Source organism: Petaurus breviceps, unplaced genomic scaffold (assembly GCF_028583685.1).
Source record: "Petaurus breviceps papuanus isolate PSGF00001 unplaced genomic scaffold, PetGlider_PUasm1.0 188, whole genome shotgun sequence".
Taxonomy (NCBI): domain Eukaryota; kingdom Metazoa; phylum Chordata; class Mammalia; order Diprotodontia; family Petauridae; genus Petaurus; species Petaurus breviceps.
This window is the reverse complement of record NW_027185804.1, coordinates 37,537,060-37,549,156: the sequence shown is the minus strand read 5'-3', so window position 1 is coordinate 37,549,156 and position 12,097 is coordinate 37,537,060. Positions and strand designations below refer to the sequence as shown.

The 12,097-nt window shown below is 50.8% G+C and overlaps 1 protein-coding gene across 2 annotated transcripts in view; it reads left to right on the top strand.

Moving 5' to 3' along the window:
• Positions 1–400: 400 nt before the first annotated feature.
• Positions 401–12,097, top strand: part of SPI1 (Spi-1 proto-oncogene) — a 17,394-nt gene continuing 5,697 nt past the window's right edge. For both annotated transcript variants that reach the window (XM_069091611.1, XM_069091610.1), the window contains exons 1-2: positions 401–672; positions 3,407–3,500. In XM_069091611.1, coding sequence (XP_068947712.1) covers positions 562–672; positions 3,407–3,500 — 205 coding nt within the window. In that variant the 5' untranslated portion in view covers positions 401–561. The remainder of the gene's footprint in view (positions 673–3,406; positions 3,501–12,097) is intronic.

The window sequence follows — 12,097 nt, the reverse complement described above, 5'->3', positions numbered from 1 at the left end:
CCAAGGAGATCTCACAGGGGACCTGGGAGTCATTTTGCTACAGGGAGCTATGGCAATACCACCAGCCATTGGCACCGCCTGCCTGGGAGGCCACTAGGCCCCAGAAGGCCTTTGGCGGGGAAAGGTCCAGGTCTCCCAGACCTTGGCCTCAGCCCCCTCCCCCCCCTCCTGAACCCACTGCCCCCTTTCAGGCTTCCCCCCAGCCCCCAGAGGGCTGCCTGCTTCCTCTGAGCTGGGGGCTCTGGCCTGGTGGCCTTCCCAGGCTGGTCTCCTTCTGCCACCTGCCTCAGGGGCCAGCCAGAGACTTCCGGTAGCGCAAGAGATTTATGCAAACGGGCTGGGGTGGTGATGTCACCATGGGGGGGAACTATCTTCCAGCTACAGGCCCTTCAATAAAATCAGGAACTTGGGTTGCTTTGCAATGTCAAGGGAGGGGGCTCACGTCGGGATCAGCCAGGCCAAGGGGCAGGACTGAGGCTCCTTCGAAAGCCATCCTGCCCGCCCCCACTGGGTGCCCGCCTCCCACCCTCAGCCCCACCAGCCCTGACCCTGTGGCTCCCAATGCCCAGGGGCTCCGGAGTGGGCCCTGCCGAGGCAGGGGAGCTGACGGGCCCTGAGATCGGGTGGATGTTACAGGCGTGCAAGATGGAAGGATTCCCCCTGGTCTCCCCTGTGAGTATGGGGGCTGCCTCCCCCTCCTCTTCCAGCCTCCTCTGGTTTCTAATCAGTGGGAAGCTGGTGTTTCCTCCCTGGGGGCCCTGGATGAGACAATTGGGGCAGGGGTTATGGAGTGACGGAGAGCTAAGTTAGGGACTGAGGGTGAGAGGACTGGATGGTGGTGGGATCCCTGAGCTAAGGGCCCCTGCCCGCTTATTTCTAGCCTGGAGTTGTGAGGGCTTGGCACCAAGACTAGACGGAGCACAGGATGGAGAGGCAGAGACTAGAGAGGGTGGGGCATCCAGGGCCTGGGTCGGGGGATGCATGTGGAATGGTGGAACAGAAGCTCCCTGCAACTTTGAAAGAAGAAAATGGAAGAGAGAGTAAGGCTAAAGTCAGGGAGAGGGGCAAAGGGGGCACAGGCCCGGGTAGGGGTAGAAGCAGAAACAGGTGACAAGTACCCGGAGTCTGGGGGCAGAGGATGGGCTAGTTGGCCCCACAGTGAGGCTCTATGGTTCCAGGAGGCCAGGTCAGAAAAGTAGGCAACCAGGGAGGTCAAAGGGCTGGGAGATAGACTGGCTCCCGAGACAGCAGGCAGACATGAGTATGGGCTCTCAGGGAAGGCCAGGAGCCCAGGGTGGGGGTCAGGTGTGGAATGGGATGGGGAAGACACATCCTCACAATGGTCTGCTGCCCTTCCCTTGGGCCGGATCACCAAGCTATGGGGCTCCATTTTCCTCCCAGCTGCTATGAGAATGAGAGAGGTGGTAGGGGCATTTTGCTGGGCTCAGCCCAGCCTGTCTTCACTTGACTCAGGCTTTCCCAGCCTGGCTAAAGCCCTATTCAGGGTGGAGCCCCCAGTCAGATCTTGGGAGTCTGAGCTGCCCCTGCCAAGCTGAGAGCAAGCAAGGTCTAGCCCCAGCCTTCTTATCCAGCCTTCTGGTACCCTGTATCTGTTGAACCTCTCCTTCTTTTTGGAGATCTGGGCTCTGAAGTGTCCTTGGTCTGAGATGCGGTAGGAGGGGAAGACAGGATAGTCTTGGTTCCCACTCCACCCCACCCCAAACACTGCCTCCACTGCCTCCAGGCTTAGGGACTCAGGCTCTGTCTCAGTAGCAACCCTTAAAGAGCCTCTGTTTCCCCAAAGTGTTGATTTCAGGGACTCCATAGCATGGAGGCCTCCCCCCATTCCCCATTTGCTCCCATGTCACCTCAGCCCTCAATCTCCAGATAATTCAGCCCTAACTCCCCCCCCCCCAGCTTGTTGAGAGCCTTTGGTTTTCTCCACAACCTAGAATTTGAGGTGTTCTCAGCAATGGAGGGAAACTTCTACCCGGGTTGGGAGGATACTGAGAATTTGGGATGCCTCTTCCAGGCCAGATCGCCTCTATGGCTGCCCCCAAACCTGCTTCAGTCCCCAAGTCTGGGTTGCATGTGTTTCTCACCATTACTTGCCTCTGTGAATGAAGGGGGAGACCCTGGCTGCTCTTGGGGTAGATCTACATGGGAGAAGGAGGACAGGCAGGGATGGAGGGCCTGGTTTGGTTCAGAGAAAACTTAGGCACATAGCTTTAGACCTTAGAAGTTACAGAGTTCAACTCCCTCATTTTACAGATGAGGAAACTGAGGCCCAGAGAAGGGAAGGGGACTTGCCCATCTCCATCTGTCGGATGGAAGTGGACAATTCAGCCAAAGCTACCAGCCTGGGGAGCTAGCCCCTAGGACAGGTTCTGAGGGAGAGGATTGGCGTGTGTCTGTTGGTGAGGAGTGGACTTGGTGGGGGGGGGGTGTCTGTGAATGGGAGGATGAGCTGTGGATTTGGGAGGGAGGAGGCTGAGAGTGGTCAAGGCGTGTGACAACATGTGTGGGTGTGAAGGAGGGTGGGGACTGAGAACAGGGGGGTACCTGAAGGCAGAGTGAACTTAACTGTGTGTAAAGGGGGAGGACAGGGGAGTAAGCATGAGACCTCATGAGAACCAGTGGGGAGAGAGGAGAGGAGGGAGGGCTGGGGGGAGGGGAAGAGAGGCAGATGCAAACCTAGGTAGACAGACAGACAGATGGATGGATGGATAGGTAGCTAGATAGACAGGGAGATAGATAGATAGACAGACAGACAGATATTAAAGAATCATTTATTCTATTTCAAGGCATTGTAGTAAGCACTGAGATACAAATACAAGCAAGCAGGTGTGTTCCTTCCCTCAAGCAGCTTCCATTCTAAAGGTAGAAGACACCAAATAAAGGGAAGCAGGAATGCAGGGAACAAGGGGAGTGGGGTGGGAAAGAAGGTCTGGAAGGGACCTTGGAGGTATCAGATTTGACCCTTCAATTTACAGAGGGGGAAACTGAGGCACAGAGAAAATGATTTTTCCCAGGGTCACACAGTTCCTAAGTATCTGGGGGGGGGGTGGATTTGAACCCAAGGAGGAGATACTCTTGTTCCCCTCAGATGCAGGCACCAGCTTCTGACCTCTGACATGTCTGCTCCCATGCTGGACTCTAGGCTCCTTCAGGCTTCACCTGGAGCCATGATAGCTGGTGTCCTCATCCCAGGTCTCACTCACACACACTTTAACTCTGCCTTGGAAAGGACTCTAATGTCATAGTTCTCATCTTGCAGATGGATAGGGAGAGAGAACACAGGCTAGGAGGGGGGCTATGGATTGGGTGCTGGAAGTTGGGGGATGTATAGGCCAAAATGAAGATCCCAGATCTTTGGGCAGGACCTCATCGCTTCCCTTCTCTGCAGCCATCAGAAGACATGGTGCCCTATGACACAGATCTGTACCGCCAGACTCAGGAATATTACCCATATATCAGCAGTGATGGAGAGAGCCACAGTGGTAAGTGGTTCCCATCTCTTCCCTCTCTCAAAGGCCCTCTGGCTAGGGTGGGGGAGAAGGTGACTGCTGCATCCCATCCTATGTACAATGCCAAAGGTGAGCATGCCCCCGGGACCTATATTGTTACCTTGATCACTGAAACCCAGATCTAGAATTGGGATGGACCTAGGAGGCCATCCAGTCCAACCCCCGTGCTTTACAGAGGCAGCACTGAAACCCAGAGTCTCTTCTACTTACTTGAGTTTATACACCTAGTAAATGGCAGAGGTGGATTTGAATTTGGGTCCTCTTACTTAAAAACCAGCAAATCTTATTGACTGTACCCTTATAGAATCACAGGATGTCAGAGCTCGGAAGAACTTTAGAAATTCTCTGCTTCATCCCCCTTGTTCCCCTTATGAGGACAGGATTTGGCGAGAGGGAGAGTCTTCCTTGTGGGGGATGCAGATGGAGTCAGGGTTACTGCCTTCCACTGGGGGAGAGCTTTGGATCCTGTGCTGGGGAGTGGTCCCTGAGAGTCTGGGCCCACCCCCGGGCATTGTCAGCTCCTAGATGAGGTTGGGGCATGTAAGCAGACAGGAATGATACAAAGTAAGGTGTGATGGGGTGAAGGAGAGAGCCAGGCCTGCTTAAATGTGAATGATCACTCTTGACCAGGGGCTGGGCAGAGAGGCTTAGGAAAGTATTCAAGGAGGAGAGGAGCCTTGAAGGAAGGATTTGAAAGATCCCTGCCCCCAACAATGTAAGAAGGGATTTCAAGCCTCTAATGGAGTTAGGCCCCCCCCCCCCACTGGGGAAGGGGTTTGGACCCCATACTGCTGAGTGGTCTCACAGCCTGACAGTGTCAGCTCATAATTGAGGTTGGGGCTCCTGGCCAAAGGCAGTAGGGGTAGGGGTCCAACACAGTTGAACCTCCTGGCAAGTGGAGAAAGACAAGACTGTCCAGTCACAGGAGGCCAGGAAAGTCCCAAGGTCCCAGGGGGTACTGAGGCATCCAAGATGCTAACTCCAAGGGTCATTTGGGATGAAGATAGAAAATGTACTGCCCACCCTTCCACCGAGATCTGGAGTCTGTCAGGGAAAAGAGACCCAGAGATCCTGGATTCAGGGTTTGGGGAGCAGAGCCAGAATCCCTGGATACCCATGAACCCAGAACAAGGCTAGAAAATGACCCCTTCCCCTCGGGTCTCAAAGAGTTGGTCGGGGCACGAAAGAGGTTTCTTCAGTCCGAGCTGTGTGGCTAGATCTAGGGTGAATCCCCCTGACTCCCAAGGAAGATAGATGCAGAATTGGAAACAACAGTATTACTTTCAAATACAGTCTGGGGCTTGATAAGGTGGGCAGTGGGCAGGATGTGCAATGCCCATACAAGGCTGACATTTTCTAGGGTCACATCTGGAAGCTGAATCCACAAGCTCAAGTCAATTCGAGTCCATTTTTACTAAGCACCAACTGTGTTGCCATCCACTTTGGGGGATGGGGCAGGGAAGGGGGTTACAGGGAGTCAGCCCCTGAGAGCCCCATGTGAGTACAGGAGCCTCATCTGGGAGCCCTAAGGATTCCTGGGGACCCCCATGCTCCAGAGCCAGGATGGCTTTTTAAAAAATTCTCCCTCTTTAGGAGGTTCCATAAAATGACAGCGTTGCCCTTATGGGAGGGGCTGCTTGAGAGCAACCATGGCTGACTCACCCCTACCCCCTGACTGTGCAGCTCCCTCCAGCGGAGGGATTGGTGGATTGGGGGGGGGGTTGATAGCTTTCCTTCATAAGCACCACCCTCCCTTCCACACTCAATCTTCACTCTGCGTCTAAAACTCAGCAGGCTCAAGGCAATGGGGTGGTGGGCATGTAGCAGAGACGGCTATGGAGAGCCCCACGGACCTAGGAATCACAGAAATCATGGGGAATCATTGTCCTTGCCCTCGGTGTCAGCTGTTCTGGCCTAATGGGTCCAGAGAGCCTGGTGGAGGGAGCAGTGGGAGGAAAGGAACCAGAGAGCCCTGGAGCCTCTGGGCCAGCCTCAGGAACCAGGGCTAAAATCCGGGGCTACCCCCGGGGCACATAGGAAGAGGATGGTGTCACTTGGCCTGGAAGTTGCCCCGCCCTTGGCCCTGAAGTCGCTCAAGTGCCCCGGGGGTCCCTGGGCCAAGCAGCATGCTGGAGGTGAGGCAGCAGCCTCAGCTTGGACTAGACCTCCCCTCTCCCCTGGCAATGCTGGGCGGCCAAACTCTAGTCACTTTCCCATCCTAAGATCTATTTCACCCAGACAGAGGGTCTGGCATCCCCTGGTGGCCACAGGGAGCAGTGCAAGGCGACTTCGGTCACCTGAGAAGGCAGATTTCCTGGAGTGGGAAATGACCCAGAATTTTTGGGCTGAGTTCCTTCCTCCATCCCTGTCCTAGGACTCAGTTTCCCCACCTGTAGACTGGAAGTGATTCCAGCTGTTCTATATATCAGATAAGATGCGGGATGCCAAAAAAATGCAGCCAGGTGGAGGAGAATTAGGCAGAAATGTTTGTCTCCTGGCCCTGAGCCCACCTGGGCCTGAGCAGTGAGCTAGGGTCTTGTGAAGAAATCCTATCTTGCCTTGATTTGCTGAGGTTCTAGGTCTAGTAAGCAGGTTCAAACAGTCTGTCTACTAGACATCCATCTACCCCTATTCTTTCAAGCATATTGAAAGTGAGAAAGCTGGTGTCCCCATCAGGGCTTTCCTCCCACTCCCCCATGGTCCCCCTCTCTGACTGCTCCCAGCCATGGCCAGAGAAGCCAAGGGGACTTTCCCAATCCCCCTCCTTCTGAGGCACCAGAGGAGGGAACTTCCCTTCTTGGGAGCAGGGGGCCCTTCCCACTCCCTCCCCTCTCCTTTCACCATCAGCCCTTGGTCTTTAACTGCATCCATACCGACTCCTTCATCGACCCAGTTCAGGAGAGAAGTGATCCTTTCCCCTTCCTCTCCACTTCCTTTCTCCCCTCCGTTTTCTCTCCCCACAGGCAGGAGGGAAGCATCTGCCCAGCCCGGCTCCCCTGCCCCTGCCTGGCTTCCCCCTTCTGTGACCATCCTAGGCTCCCTGCTGGAAGGAGATAAGGCCACTGGGGAGCTGGTCAGGAGCCTCAGGGGTGGGGTTTGTTCTGAGAGTTGGTTTGATTGGTTTTAGATTTAGAGGTTTTTCTTCGTGTGTGATTGAACATATGTGGGACTGAGTATATGATTCCATATTCAGAATAGGTATTTGTCTGCTTTTCCTACTGAAAAGCTGGCAGCACCATTAATCTGGAGACTTTTGCCGTGGGTAGGGACTGGCCTAGAGGCGGAAGATAGTCACTTCACCTGACCCTTCCAAAAAACCCCTGAGGTAGACATTAGAGGTGGGTTATTCCCACCACTCTAATTTTGCAACTGAGAAAAACTGAGGCTAGGAGAGTCTGGATGCCTTGCTGTAACTCCCAGGGCTAGTGAGCAGTGTAGGGTGTTTCAAGTCCAGTGGACTTTGTTCTGCAGAGTTTGGAAGAACGAGCACATCTGGTTCCCTCGGCTAGAATGGCCTCACTGGTCATTCTTAATACATTCACTCAATTCCTATTCTTCGAGTGTACTAAGTGCTTAGCATTCAGATAATCCAGAGACAGGAACGGGTGCTTAGAAGTCCTCTAAGACCGAAGGGGACACTGAGCTCTTCAGGGCATTAGAAAGTCCCCCTGTTGGGGTGGCACAGTGAATAGAGCACCAGCCCTGGAACCAGAAGGACCCGAGTTCAAATCCAGCCTCAGACATTTAACACTTACTAGTTATGTGTCCTTGGGCAAGTCACTTAACCCCAATTGCCCTGCCTTCCCCCTCCAAAAAGCAAAAAAAAAAAAAAAATCCTTCTGATGGAGGGAAAGTGGTAGGAAGTTCTAGGGAGGAGCTGGGGGAGTGGGGAGAAAAGCAGCAGACAGATCCAATGTGGTTGAGGAGACAGTGCCAGCAGGAGGAAAAGAGGCTTCAAAGATGGTGGGCTCCTGATGAAGTCACTGGCCCCCAAGGCTTTCTGGGGGTCGAAACAAAGCCGTGGTGCCATGTGCTCCTGGGAGGCCATGGGCAGCTGTCCTCCCCATACCTTCAGAGAGCAGGCAGATGTGAAGGCAGAGAAGGTCCAGAGCAAGAACCTTTGATCAGGGAGACTGGGGAGAGGAAAGGAGGGGAATGGATCATCACAGAACATAGAATGTCAGGAAACCTTAAAACAAAATGGCGGAGCTGAAAGGAATTTTAAGGGAGAATATTAGAGCTGGGAGGGACCTTAGAATCACAAAATTCTTCCTCATTTTATAGATGAGAAGCTAAGGTCTAAAAGGTGGGGTGAGCCTCCAAGTCACAGAACTGGTAGGTGGAGGAGCCAGTAGGAAATCCAAGTCTTCTGACCCCAGCTTCACTGTTCTTTCAGTGATGCCAGCCCTCAAAGAAAGGGTCTTGGAATGTGGAGTTTGGGAGCTGGGAGGGACCCTAGAAAGGGCTTTAATATCATGGGAAAAGCAGCTAGGGTCAGAGAACTGGGGTGCATTCATTCACTAAACATTTCTAAAGTCCCTACTATGTGCTATGTACTCTACTGGAGAAAGAGACCAAAGAGGAAACAACCTCTGCCTGCGAGGAGCTTATTCTTTAAGCAACACGAACAGAGACGATTAAATATAAAATGTATACTAAGTTATGTCCAAGGGGAGAACACTAGCAACTTTGTGGACCAGGGCAGGCTTCCTGGGGGAGGTGACCCTTGAGATAAGCTTTGAGGAAAGCTAGGGATTCTCTGAGGCAGAGGCAAAGACTGCATTCCGGGTCTGGAGAATAGGACCACCATGTCCCAGACAAGGAACCCCATGAAGGTCAGCCTGGCCAGATTGCAGAATGCAAGAAAGTAATACACCATGAGCTTGGAAAGGGAGGCAGGAGACTGATTTTGTGGAGGGATTTCAAAGCCAAATGGAAACATTTGTACTTTTCCCCAGAGGCAAGAGGGAGCCACTGGCAGTTCTAGAGGAGGGGAGTGACCCGGTCAGACCTATGCTTCAGGATGGTCTAGTTTTCACTCTGTGACCCTGGGAAAGACCCTCTCCCTCTCTGGGCTTTAGTTTCCTACTCTATAAAATGAAGAGGTTGAAGTAAAAGATCTGAGGTCCTTTCCAACTCAAAACCTCTGACTCTATGATATCAGAACAGACTAAAATTATTGGGACGCTTGTCTGAAAAGACAAAGGCTGAAGGTCCATGACCCAAATCTATCATATCACGCAAACAGGAAACCCCAGGCTTAATCACCAAATTCTGGAGTATTAGAATTAGGGGATGTCCTGGAAGCCAGAAAGAGGAAAGGTGGAACACATACAAGGAAACATATGCTTCCCACAGTGGGCAGAAAAACTCCCCACATCTGGGACTTGTTACATCATGACAGGCTAGAGGTAGAATGTAGGCACCTAGAGGACAGGAATGGTTTTATTGTGTTCTTACACTTAATAGACTTTTAATAAATGCTTGTCAACAGTAACAAGAAGCATTTATTAAGAACTTAATGTAGACCAGTCACTGTGTTAAGCAGGGAGTGGGGAGTTCTAAATAGAAGAAAAGGCCCTAGAGGAATGAGGGAGGCCTACGGGCCCTTCCTGAAAACGGAGAGGAAACGGCCACAGAGTGGAGGGATCTTTCAGCATGAGAAGGTCGATGGAACTTGGTGGAGAAAGTGTGAGAGTCAGGAAATGAATATTTGAAATAGAAACACATTTCTGAATGATCATGCCACGGTGGGGAGTTATGGGCCACTGGAGATGCCGAGGATGTGGGCCCAACCTTAGAGGTTGACATCCAAGATCAGGGGGTAGTGTTCCCCTAAACTGCCTCAGGTGTCACTGTCAAGAGAAGAATTCTGGGTTGGATGGACCATGGCAGCCATCCAGGGGAGATGACTCTGGAGTGCACATGTGACATTATCCAAAGGAGGCCCTTGGGAGGCGGTCTGCTTGTTCCATAAATACCGCCATTGCTCAGAACCATTTGGAATATCCTCTATTGCAATCACCTTCAGGGATAGTTTATGAGATATAGAAGAAAATTGGGACCCTTAATTTGTTACTGCACCTTGTTATTGAGTAAAAATGATGGACACAGACCCCAAATTTATGGCAAGCTAGGTTCCTGCAGAAGGTGTTTTAAGTCAAAATGCTATAGGTCAAATCTGATTTTCTCACAGAAATAAGATATTAATGGAGGGCCATGTTCTGGACCAAGGCTGCAATGCTTCCTGGGTCACTGGGGTCAAAAATCTGTCACCCTTTGGGCAAAGTAGTAGTAGACTGGTCTTGTAGAGATAGACACATTTAATAGTCAGCCCCATCCTTGAAGCCTCTATACCTTGACCAAACTTACCAGAGTCCTCAGGTCACCCAGGGTCACCTCCATGTCACGATCCTAGGATCGAAGAGTCAGAAATGGAAGGAATCTTAGAGGTCATCTAATTCAACCTTCTCACCTTAACAGAGAGAGAAGTTAAGTGACTTACCCAAGGTCACATGCATTGTAAGTGACAGGTGAGCTTTGAACCCAAGCCCTGTGATTCTAAATCTATGCTCTTTTAATTGTACTACATAAAGGAAGGATTTGGGAGAAGAGAAGCAGCTGTGTGTGTATGTGGTGTGATAGGAATAACACTGGACTTGGAATCAGTATACCTGCATTCAAATCTTGGTTCTGAAATTTATGAGCTATGTAGTGGTGGAAGAATCATTTGACACCTTTCTGCCACAACTGATAATATTGGCGAGGACAAACTGGTGGGGGCTCAAGCTGATGGCACCCTTGTCTCCTTGGGGTAGCCCTAGATCCCTGCAGAGATGTAGTCGTTATGCCCCAAACACCTGACCTAATGGTCTAAATTGGAATTAAGGCAAGGAGCTTATATGAGCTACATAAGAAATGGGAACAATGAGAATTAGAAGATGAACCACACAGAGTGTTCGAGTCAGAAAGAACTTGAGGAAAGTGCTTTGTAAAGATTCACATCTAGTAAGGTGTGAGGAATTTAGCATCTCACACCCAATTTTTTGTAGAAATGACCACAAATGCCATAATTAATTTAAAACAAAAACATGTGCACAGGCAAGCAAAACAAAATTCCCTTGTTGACCACATCCCAAAATATGTGTCCTTCTTCATCATTAGTCCTTCAGGAGGTGGGTGACCTGTTTGACTGGCCACTGTGTAGAACAGAGCTGCTAAACCTTTCGTAGTCTTTTGTCTTTCCGACATTCTTCTTATTGTAGAAACTGCTCTCCTGGTTCTGCTCACTTCACTCTGCATCAGTCCATGAAAGTCTTTCCAGGTTTATCTGAAACAGCCCCCTTGTCCTTACAACACAATAACATTCTATCACTTTCCTACGCCATAACTTGTTCAGCCATTCCCCAATGGGTGGGCATCCCTTAAGTGTCTAGTTTTTTCCTCCACAAGAAGAGCTGCAATAAATATCTTTGTACATATTTAAGAAGTGTACATACTTAACAGGAGCAACACGGCACCCAATCTCATTAGCTTTAATTTTTTCAAAAGGTGTCCAGAAGAAGAGTGGGGCTCTGAGGCAGCTGAGAAAGAAGTTGGAGGGTCTTAGGTCAGGCTGCCTCCTACAGGAAGTCTTTCCTGATGTTCCCACTTGTCAGAGTTCTGTCCTTCCTGGATTATCTCCTGTTTACCTCCGTGTCTCCCCCCAATAGAATGTCAACTTCCTGAGGGCAGGGACTGGGTCCAGGGACCGTTTCTGCTCCTTACTTCCTGCCTATGTTCCTTGGGCAAATTCTTTGGCCTTCCTGAATTTCAGTTGTTTCATCTCTAAGATGAAAGGGTTGGACCAGACCCATGGCCACATCTTCTATGTTGTCTTTGTAGCCCCAGCTGCCTTACATTCAGTAGGCTCTTAATAAATGTTGTTTGGGTTGAATTAAATTAATCAAGAGGGCAACTATGTAGTGAGTAGCTACTATGTGTGTTGCAAGAGGCAGCTAGGATGGGTTCAAGTCCCACCTCTGATGAGAGTGAGCTGTGTGCTTTGGGGCAGGTGACCTAGCCTCCCTGTGCCCCCAAGAAGCTGTTTTAGGATTGTTAACTGCAGAGCAGGTGGCAATTGACATTGGTGAGGCAGTCTCCTCTTCCTGGACATCCCTCTTCCAAGGAAGTCGTGAGTCTGGTCCAAATCTTTTCAGAAATGTGCCGGGCTCTAGGAATGCAGAGACAAAGAAGAAACACTCATGTTTTCCCGGAGCTCACGTTCTAATGGGACACTATCATGTACTGAGATAACTAGCAGATGCTAAAGGGGGAGGGAACAAGTGAGGAGCTGTCAATCAAGAGTCCTCGAATTCTCTGTCTTGACTCCACACTCTAAACAAGTGTGTTCATACACACACGCGTACTCACACACATGCACAAGTATGTTCATACATACACAAGTGTGTTTACACAATCCACAAGTGTAGACGTGTATACATGTGTACACAAATGTATTCACCTACAAGTGTGTACACACACGAGTACCCACACACACAACTGTGTGCACACTTTGTGTTCACACATAC